General features: G+C 34.4%; 1 protein-coding gene across 2 annotated transcripts; it reads right to left on the bottom strand.

Moving 5' to 3' along the window:
* Positions 1-8,019: 8,019 nt before the first annotated feature.
* LOC142610176 (uncharacterized) lies at positions 8,020-10,698 on the bottom strand. Of its 2 annotated transcripts, none has more exons than XM_075781921.1 (2): positions 10,391-10,698; positions 8,020-10,222 (listed from the first exon to the last, which is right to left on the bottom strand). In XM_075781921.1, exon 2 carries the CDS (start codon positions 9,753-9,755, stop codon positions 8,265-8,267), a length of 1,491 nt encoding a protein of 496 aa, XP_075638036.1. In that variant the 5' UTR covers positions 9,756-10,222; positions 10,391-10,698; the 3' UTR covers positions 8,020-8,264. The 2 variants fall into 2 exon arrangements, with proteins under 2 accessions (XP_075638036.1, XP_075638037.1); XM_075781922.1 differs by having other exon boundaries at positions 8,020-9,905.
* Positions 10,699-11,024: the final 326 nt, after the last annotated feature.

Here is an 11,024-nt window from a genome sequence, read left to right as displayed (position 1 = left end):
AATTAAGATTGGTGAGAACGATTATGCCTAGGTTAGGAGCAAGATATCTGGCTTTTGTTCCTTAAGCTTGATGTCTGAGAGTTTCAGTGACAAACTAGGATCGAGATAACCAGTTAACCACTATGCCAAGATTGCATGATGAAATACCATGCCTAACAAGTTTAAACTCGAACCAAATGTAATTTTTTACCTCTTTTTAAATCACGTGGTAGCCTTTATTTATTCTTTCAATAGAACAGTTATATATATATCTAAGGGTCGATTGTTACATGCTAGCCAAACTTGGATTCACTCTTAGTTTGAGTTTGGCAGGAAAATAGAGAATTACTACCTTTACAGCATTTTTGACAACAAATTCTAGTTGGTGGCAAAAAATTTGGAGCCCAACTTTTGCCACACTTTGTCACAATTCTATGGCTAACTATGACTAGTAGAGAAATAATGAATAAGATCAAGTGAAAATGATGGCAAAAAATTTGGAGCCCAACTTTTGCCACACTCACAATTTTGTGGCTAACTATGACTAGTAGAGAAATAATGAATAAGATCAAGTGAAAATAGTGAAAGAAGAGAATATTTTCTGCACGCTCAGAAGACAACTGGCACTAAACCCTCACAAGTTTTGGACAACTGTAAAGAAGAGAGTCAGATTTCACATTTATTGACTGTAAAATATTGTGTTTTTGTAAAATATTTGCCTATATATAGGTCTTTTGTTCCCTTAGTTTAACACAGTTTTACTTTACATAGTTTGTCACGTAAGAAAGTTATGGTAAAAGTTATGGTTCTAAAATTACTGCTGGAATTTGGCAAGAAAATGATTACCAAACCCAACCACGTACAAAGTTATTTCTCCTGTTAAAGTTGAAGTGCTCAATCCGAAGCTAGAGTATGCGATGCGAGTTGATTGATCCTGGTACCCGCTGGTGAAAGTGGAACTAAACTAACCATTTACATCCAGTCTTCCTTCCAATTGATGTTGAGAGCGTAAAGAAAATCTCCCCTTTCCAATTTTAATGTAGCGGATCACATCTTTAAGTAAAAATGAGGCCATCCAAATTTACTTGGAATCACAGATTAGAGGGAGAAAATGGACATTTGTGGAATTCATTGAGCACATATATCTAATTTCTTCCCTGCCCAATATCCAATATCCATTGGCCATTTGCTTTTTTTGAGATAGTCTACGGAGCTGCGACATTGCCTGATTATAGTGAATAAAATGGAAGAACCTTCTATTCAAATCGGACCTACCCAACTCCTTTACTCTAGAGTTTAGACTTAGGTCTGTTTAGGTAGCGCTTATTTTGTTGAAAACTGAAAACTTATTGTTGAAAATATTGTAGTAAAATAATTTTAAAATGCAAAATACTGTTGATGCGTTTTTCACAAGTTGGCTGGTCCATGAACAGTGCCGTGGGATGAGCCAAAAAGAAAACGCAAAACACACAAACATCTGTTGGCAAACGCACACTTAGAGGCGAAGTTGTGTATACCACCCCGTTAGTTTTTCCCCATCTCTCTCTCAACATGTTAATCACAGTCACTCATATTTTTACTAGCTTCTTTAGTTGAGTTTTTTCGAAAATACTTTATAGCTTTTACCGTCTAGTCACCCAAAACTTTTTATCACTCAGTACTCTCACACTCTCTTCAATTTGACTTCATTAAAACTCTTCCTTAACAAAGCATATCCTAATAAAAAAAAAAGTATCTTCCTTAACAAAGAGTTTTGTAATATGAAGTTATGTGAATTTTGAGAGGTACACAATTCTTGTTTTGCCTTTTCATTTCTATTATCGTTCAATCTTTATTTACTAATCTTATGATTATGATTTATGGTTTTCTTATTAAGTTAAATTTCTATATATTTGAGAGGTACAAAAGTAATCTTGAATTTATTTTTTCACTATAGTAATCTAATTTGGTTGAATTTAGATTCAATTTATTTTATGATTGCTAATTGTTATGTTTAATTTCTATTAATCTTATTTGTTCTTGCAATATAGTCTAGTTTTATTGTATACTTATAATATATTTCTATGAAGGTTGTGGACTAATAATTGTTTAAAGGAATAGGGGGAACTCAAGGGGAAAAAATGACCTTAAAATGATTAATTTGTCGTTTAGTTTTATTAGTATTTTGGGTACTACTAAGTAATTAAGAATTATTTTTGATTAAAATTTCTAACAAAATTTTTGCCACATACTTCCAAGTTAATTGAGAGACTTTTCTTTTTCTGTTTTTGAAAACTAATGCATGATATATATATATATATGAGAAAGTTTATAGATACAAAAAATTTCACATTTGTTAATTGATGTGACTAATTGTTAGTTACAATTATAAAAAAGAATGATGTTAGTAGTGGACATAGGCTCAAAAGAAAACTAATAAAAGTTAATATGATAGTTTTGCTTTGATCCCTTAAATTAAATTCCTGACTCTGCCTCTGTCTATAGGCTTAGTCCTCGTAGCAGGGTTTCTTCCTCTTTTCTGCCTTTCATCCAGTTTGATACACAAGTCTACCTCACACTCATATTATCAGATGATGGGGACAATTTCTAGTTCAATAACTTGATCGTGTAATATGTTCATCAAAAAAAAAAAAAACTTGATCGTGTAATAATAAACTCCTTAAGGAAATAGGTCTCGTAGATAAAGAAGTTGCTGCCACTCATACGCCACACTTCATTAGATCTGCACATTATTTAAACCATATTTTGGCATCATCTTGGTAATGGAGAATGCAGACCCGGCCGCTCTTTGGCAACAATTTTATATGCTATATGTATACATCAACATTTTGAAAGATGGCTGCAATGAATTAATAATAATAATAATAATAATAATACATTTTTTTATTGGTAATGTACACACATAATATAGTACATCTTAATTTCATGACTCTACTCTCTTATATTATTATTATAAGAGAAGAATGTATTAAGTGCGAGTTTGGCTAGATTATTTTTACTAACTTATTTTACTATTCAGTTTATTTTTGGTACTATTCATGGGTCTCATTGCACTTTTTGGTACTATTCATAGGTTCTACTATATTATTTCAGCTAACTTTTACCTTTATCTACAATATTTTCAACAAAAAATTTTTAGTTTCATCAAAATAAGGGCATCTCAAACAGACCCTAAGTGAACTATAAATCATTTGCAGGGCACTATAAGAGTACTATTGTTATAAATTGAATATTTTTTTCCTTATACTATTCCTAAATAATTTTATTTACTTTCCATTCATTTCCTTTGAAAAGATAAAATGTTTGATAATTTGCTTATTCTATCACATTCTGTTCATTTCCTTTATCAACTCATTGAAGGATTATTTACAGTGTGTTTGGTTGCGGTTGGGTGAGGGAAAAGAAAAGAAAAGAATAAAGAAAAGTAAAAGGAAAGACTAAAGAAAAGGAAAAGAAAACATTTCTCTCATGTATGTTTGGAAATAGGGAAGGCAAGAGAAAAGAGAAAATAAAATAATATGCTTATCCAACCTTTGTTTGGTTTGTAAGGGGAAGAGAAATGAAAAGAAAAACATATAATTTTTACTTTTATACCGTGACAAAATAGAGAAACGGATGAAAGAGTTAATGAGTGAAAATTGAATTTTCAGAGCCAACTAAAATTTTAAAATTTTATTACTGATTTCTCTCCAATTCTACCCAAATTGGGTGGATTGTAAAAGTTTTCCTAGTGGATTGATTTTTCTTCACTTTTTTGCTTTCTTTTCTTTTCTCTCATACAAACCAAATAGCAGAAACTCTATCTTTTCCTAATTTCTCTTCCTTTCCTTCTTTTAGCTGTTCCAAATGCGGCCTTAGTGTCATTATCAACTGACATGCAGGCTGCACATTGGTTTGTTTTCTAGTATTCATCGTGAACTATCAATTCTAGGATAACATCTTTTTTTTTTTTTTCTTTTTTGTGCTGAACTGGAAATTTCATTTGAGAGAGAACAAACTATACATGCAGACAAGCTTCACCCTGTGAAGAAGATAAAAAGTATGAGATGGATCTTTCTTCAAGAAGAACGACGGAGAAGAACGACAGAGTGAGGTCGACGGATTGATACCGCAAGGATACATATAGGACGGACCTAATATTTGGTATCCGTCCAGTATGAGTAGTTGTCATGAATTCTTAATTATACATCACACGATATGTCTGATGTGGCTTTGCTTTATCTCCACACAAGCGTACACACCAGGAGTTTTTGCGTTACACGTTTGACCATAATAAAAAGACTCCTATATGGAAATGAATTCTAAGGGATACGTAAAATCCACGAGTCACTCTCCTAGAAGGAAAGAACTTCTTGACCAAGGCGTGAATTTAGGCCCAACGCAACTATAAATACCCAAAAACTCTTACAAAGCAAGGTACGCATAATTATCTCAACTCTGGCACTCTAGGGTTGTAAAATAAGACTCTAACTTGACCTTCGGAGGGTTTTTGGCGGGCACCACACCTGTGCTATCTTTTAGGTCCTTTATTCTCCTTTTACAGGTGTTGCTTTGGTTTGAGGAGTGCTTATAGCTTACTGGTGATTTTTTCGGTCTCATCACCCTGCATAACAGAAACAAAAGAAAGGGGCCGTTACCAATACCAAAAGAATAAAAAAAAAATACAAACTAAAGACCACTTTGCCAGAGAATGAGAAGCCCCATTGCACAACTTGAGCACCCAATAGACATAAACCTTAGGTGAAGATGCCAAGAGAACCCGAGAGTTAACACAAATAGATTTGATTCTCCAATGGGGGGCCGATTTCAAATCAGAATGAAGATTGGAACAAAATTATATGTATTAGGTATATGTGACACCCCTCTCATATTGGGTAGACTTCACAAGCATGAGACCAACCTCTATATAAGAGAGACATTATATATACTCAATCCACATACCTTCTCAATTTTCAAACTAGTAGCATTGTAACAGGCTTGAAACTCAGAACAATAAATTCACCTTTCTTGGCATTATCTAGGATATATGCAATAGGTGCTGTACACGATAAAAAAGATTGGTGAATATAGTTGTTGGATTGAGATTCTATTGCACCATACAATGAGCATCTCATGTGAAATATAAAAGTTGATTTTCAACCTTTAATTTTTATCCTATTAGTTTTTACATATTACATAAATAAGTTTTTACATATTACATAAATAAAGTATGAGTACTTGTAGGGTCTGGGGGATAAGAGCTGGAGTTCAAGTCTTCAAGAGGGAGCTTCACACATATATATACATTTAGATTATGTTAGTAAAAATTTTACCTTGTATAAAAAAAAAAAATTATATAATTTAATAGCCCTAATTATTGTACCGAATCCAGAGCTGTTTTCCAAGGAAGCCTACTGCCTAGTGGTATTAAGTTATTAACCGGGATAAACTGAACATTGTGAAATATAAAAGTTGATTTTTAACCTTTAATTTTTATTCTATTAGTTTTTATATATTACATAAATAAAGTAATTATATGGTGTAATATCACTAATTATTGTACCAAATCCAAGGGAGCCTACTGCCTACTGGTATTAAGTTATTAACCGGGATAAACATTCATGTTTTCTATGCACAAAAAGAATAGTTTTCCGTTTAGTTGAGATGTATGAATCATCAACAAAAAAACAAAACAAATTGTTTGCATCAAAATATTTTGTTTTGTTTATTTTTATAATGTCTTTTTGTCCTTTTGAGTTTAAAATAATAAATTAAAAAACGGAAAGCAAGAAGACATGTGGATGTGGATCTGACCTCACTCATGACGAAAATGCATTTTTCTACTTTCCTAAACAGCTCTATATCTAAGCCAAGTACCATGTTCCTTCGGCTATCATCTGTCTCTGTAATCTACTGACAGAAATGCCTCCCTCGTCAGTTGTATATAGTATTGGCTTTTTTTTTTTCGATGTTCTGCTTCAAAATCTCCTTCTCTAACTTCAAAAAATCAATATTACCTTTACAAAACCTAGGAAGCACGAGTATTGTTATCGGTATTACATCAACCATTTTTGGAAAATTATAATATAAAATAACTAATACAATACTGATATGATATAAAAACGATACAAATTTAATACAAGTATTAAATATCTGTGCTTTTAGCCAACTTTTTAAGGATCTTAATTTGATCCAAGGCATATATAGAAATGATTGATCTTCTATAGTTGCTTCAACTAAAGAACAAAGTTTTTCACCAAACTAATTTTGAGAGAAATTCTACAAACTCATCATGTATCTCTATATTGAGTGAAGTTTGAAAATCTAACCGTTAGATTGTATATTCTTATTATATTCTTCATGTATGTAAAATTTCAAAAAAATCAAAGATCAATTGCTATCTTATCAAACAAATATTAAAATTTCAACTTTTTTTTTATCTAAAATTGTGTATAAAAAATAAGTTTATTGATCGAATAGTAAATAATATCCAATTTGAACTAAATTTGATATGCATGTAAGAACATAAGTAACATGAAATTCAATGGTTAAATTTTTAAAATTTACACCAAAAAATAGATATATGAAAAGTTTAAAAATTTTCTTAGACTAATTTGAAGAGAAATTTTGTTCTTGCAGTACATTCCATCCCTCAAATGCATAAGGAAACACCTAGGACTTGGAAAAGTAAACAAAAGCACCATTAATTGACACTGTTGTGTGGTAAACTCACGCACGGAAATATCATTCAATGCGACGCCGTCCTTGACCTCACCAGTCACACCACCACCAAAGTTTCCTCCAATGGACCTCTCACCACACCCAAATAGACATTTAACGTTGACTCAGCGTTCACATTGATATTGATCAAAACGTTTTGGTTTGGCCCTTCTTTTTATCCCAAAATATCATTCAAAAAAGTCATCTTTATAATTTATAGAGAAACATCCTTTTGCTTAAGTGGCAACACAGTATTGGCTTCTGAAAACTTTGAGACATGGATTGGTGCCTTTCACAATAGTTAGGCACAACCATGAAAAAAAGAAAGATCATAATTTAAATATTAAACAGGCACTGTCTTATCTCTGTCAATGCTGCTCTCAGTCGATACCTGTTTTTTGCAAGGATTATTTATATCAAAATACGCAACCAGTCTTTACCCACCTCAAACAGACCCAAATTTGTTCTGAAATCCGATGATGTATTCTCTGTTACTAAGTTTAAATAAACTATTATATATATAATCAATTAAATAAAAACTATTTGATTCTGCTATAGATTAAGACCAATATGGGAATTGTTTATTTGTTTTTCATTTTATAAAAAGACCAACATGTGAATGAAGGTGTGAGTGTGCTTAGTATTTAATATTTACATGTAAATTGTCAGAGCAAAGTTTAGGTGCTTGAGGAATAGGTGCTTAGTTCCTTAAGATTATATTACGTTCCCAATTGAATTTAATTTATACAATTGTATTGACAAATACAGTAACCAGGTTGTTCATTAGTTAATGCAACCACACGGCTCAATTTGATTGAGGAACAGTACTGCATTTTTGGGTCACCTGAGAAATACTCATGCAGCAGATGATTTCAAGAGCAAGCTTGGCCCCCACCACTGAACTTCCTAGCTGAAAATACTCAAGCTAGGCATGATATTTTGGATGGATCAGTGCATGCGCATTGTTTGTTCACATACAAAAAATAACAATAATGACAAGTCATACTAACTGATGGAAATCACTAGCTTCTTCCAAGAGAAAGATATGCAATGAGAGACTGGAAAATGGAAGTGATTTAACAGCAGGCAAAATTGAACAAGTAACAAAGCACTTGGCCGCAAATTTTGTTTTTATTGGAGATGCTTGACTACACGTAACAAAGTACCGTACGGAAACCGCAGCAAATCAAATCAGAAAGAAATTATTGATGTCAACATACAAGCTATCACAGCAAAATCCCTCTGGATAGCTCATATCGAAACTTTATAAGCTATCAATAAAAGGTGCGAGAGTGAGACAGAAATTTACAGAGGAAGACATGTCCAGGCCATGAAAGGTGATTCAACTGAAGATAAAATGACTTTATAAATAACTTGATTCCAATATAGGTTGAAAAGAATCATTACAGTAAAAGCTGAACAGATTCATGGGCACAAATACCATAACAGTTAGTGAGCTAAATTTGCAAAGACAAATGTGAGATGCACAATTTGTTTCATAGAATACACTGTATGGTACAAAGTTAGTAAAACAATGAAGCACCAACCATGGCAACAATGCCTACAATTTTTAATAAACGCCTATCTCAAGTCAACATAAGATCATTGCCTCCCAGGTGAGGGCGAAGGCAAACACGAACCTCATGTTCTTCAGGCCCCACACGAAGTTTTGGCACTATAATCTCAAGCACAGATCCTGGCCCATCATAATAAGCTTCTATGTTAGCGTCTTCGGGAATCCGGGTTGAAAGTGAGATTTCTCTAACAAATTCCCCTGGAGGACAGTGTTCGGAAGATGGATCTGTAAGCTTGAAAGTCCTATCATGTCTCTTGATAAATGGAATGCCAGATGTGCTCACACAAGATACCTTTATGATACCACGAGTGAGAGTATTCCTCCAAGAAACTTTCACCTTCTGAAGATCCACAAAGGGCAAACTGACAATGATCAAATATCCTTCTTCATCCTCATAGATTGTTTTTGCAGCTGTAACAGGTCCATATACATTCTTCATTACCCCACTAAAGTCATTCAACCAGAGTGGCTCATTAGAGGGAATTACAATATCCGGAATTTTAACAGCCAAGAAGCAATCATCATCATTCACATGTGGGAAAAAGTCCTTCTTCCTCTTGCTGCTGGGTGATAGGTCCATCGCATCACCATTGCTATGATTAGAAAGCTGAGTAGACAAATTCAGGCCAGAACCATTAAGCAATTTTTTTGAGTTGGAATTTGAGGCAGTCTTTATTGGAGGAGCTGGCCTCTCAAGCTCAAAGTCTGTGTTAGGCAGGTTTCTCCATGAACTAAAATCACTTGCTTCTGTAGGGATTGTGAAGTTCAAGTCCCTGCCCGTGAGTTCCATCCACCTCTTCCGCTCTTCCTCATCAAGACCCATAAGATTGGGCGCTGGAACAATTTCAATCCCATGCACACACTGGGGATTCGACAGACCCCTATAATGCTTCCGTTGCATCCTGTGAGATCGGACAAAACCCCTATCAACGCTGAATGGAAACGGACGCTCACCTTGACGAGAATGTCCATTCATGTAACTCCTCAGCTGCATCTTGCCCAATGCATTCTCTGGCCTCTCCTTGAATACCCACATGTACATATTCTCCATGTCATGCTGAACCATGAAGACATCGAGCTTGAGATCAGATTTGTCAAACCCAGACACTCCATTGCTGTCCCGGACAATCTTGGCTTTCGATTTCTCATTTAATGAGGGTTTAAAGTAAAAGCTAAAGAAAAACCAAGCACCCCAAATACTATCAATCCGCTTGGCACATTTCCTTCCAGCCTTGGGGATATTAAGGAAAGTCTCAGTCTCATAGACTTGTGGAGCAAGCCCAACATCTAAAATATCACAGGGCTCCGAATTCCACAATGGCGGAGGCGGGCTGCGTTCGGCTGACAAGGGCAAATTGATGTCAGGTGGACGGGACAGTATGATTTGCCGGTTCATCTCCAAATCTAAATCGTCATGGGAGGAGGCGCTGGAATCCATGGACAAAATGGTGGATGGATGATGATTCTCCATTGAAAGGGCAGTGATGAGAGAATCTACCATTTCTCACATCATCATCTCCTTGGTTGTGTCTGGTGAAGTTGTTGAAATTTTTGCCATCCCCAATACAAACAATTCAAGAAAAACAACCTTTTTATAAAGACCTTCAATCAAATCACTCAATCCCCAGTATATCTCCCCTCCATCAAAACCCTAGATTTATCAAATCAGATAACAAATTCCTCACAAACCCACATCAAGGATAACATAATTATTCAAAAACCCCAACTCAAACAACAACAACAGCAACAAAAAGATTAATTTTTTCTGAAGTATATAAGCAGTATCAAAACTAAAAACAAAAACCCAAAAAATAGAAAATAGAAAAAAGAAAAAAAAAAAAGTAGCAGTTTTCTCTTCAATCTCTACCTATGGAGAGAGAGAAGGAGATTCAGAAAACGCTATAGAAAGACTATATCCAATCCTAGCCCAAGAATCTCCCGAAATCCTCCAAACACAGGTGGGAAACACTGAATCAAAACCATCAAATCCATTAAAAAAAAAAAAACACTTAAAGACTACTTTTTTATTCTTTTACTTAACTGCTACTACTACACACACACACTAAAACAATATATATGTAAAAAAAAGCTTAAATATCCAACCCAAGAAGAAGATTGGGGATCTTCAAAGAGTACCTTTCGGGATAAACATCAGAGAATTGAGAGGAAGAAGAGGGAGCTCCAGAAGCGACCATGATGATTCTCATCTCCACCATATCATCATCATCATCTACAACGACCATTTCCTTTCTCTTTCTCTTTCTCTTTCCCTTTCCCTTTCCCCTTTCTTTCCTTTCCTTTTCTTTTTCTCTCTTTTCTTTTGGGGGTTTTTTTTTCTTCTTTTCTTTTCTTTTTTTCCGTCAAAAGAAACAGACGAAGAGAAGAGAAGAGTAAGAGTGGAGAGAAAAGGAAGCTGTAACACAGGGTCTCGTTTTAAAGACAACAACCTTGAGCCTTCGTTTAGTAAAAGCCCGCACGAGATAGCACCACATATGATGTCTCTCACCGTTTGTTTACGGTGACGGTGCACTTTTTTGGGCTAACGTGTCTACATGTGTGCGTGTGTGACTTCTCATTTCTGAGGTCAATACTTCTCAACAGAGAGCTGTGGTTTGTGATAGCTGTCTAGTCTAGTGCTTATCATCTCACACCTCCTACCAATAGAGAGATTTTTTTTCTTTCTCTCCTTATCCCTTTTTCTTTTAAAATTGTTTTTTTTTTATAACTTTTTTTAAAAATATTTTCCTTTTTCTATAAGTACAAATACAAA

The sequence above is a fragment of the Castanea sativa genome, chromosome 9 (genome assembly GCF_040712315.1).
Source record: "Castanea sativa cultivar Marrone di Chiusa Pesio chromosome 9, ASM4071231v1".
Lineage (NCBI taxonomy): Eukaryota > Viridiplantae > Streptophyta > Magnoliopsida > Fagales > Fagaceae > Castanea > Castanea sativa.
The sequence above is the reverse complement of the archived record's forward strand: the minus strand, read 5'-3'. Positions and strand labels throughout refer to the sequence as shown.

What these genes read in the sequence shown, in the direction of transcription:
- LOC142610176 (XM_075781921.1), bottom strand. Translation starts at nt 9,755, where the DNA reads ATGGTAGATTCTCTCATCACTGCCCTTTCAATGGAGAATCATCATCCA.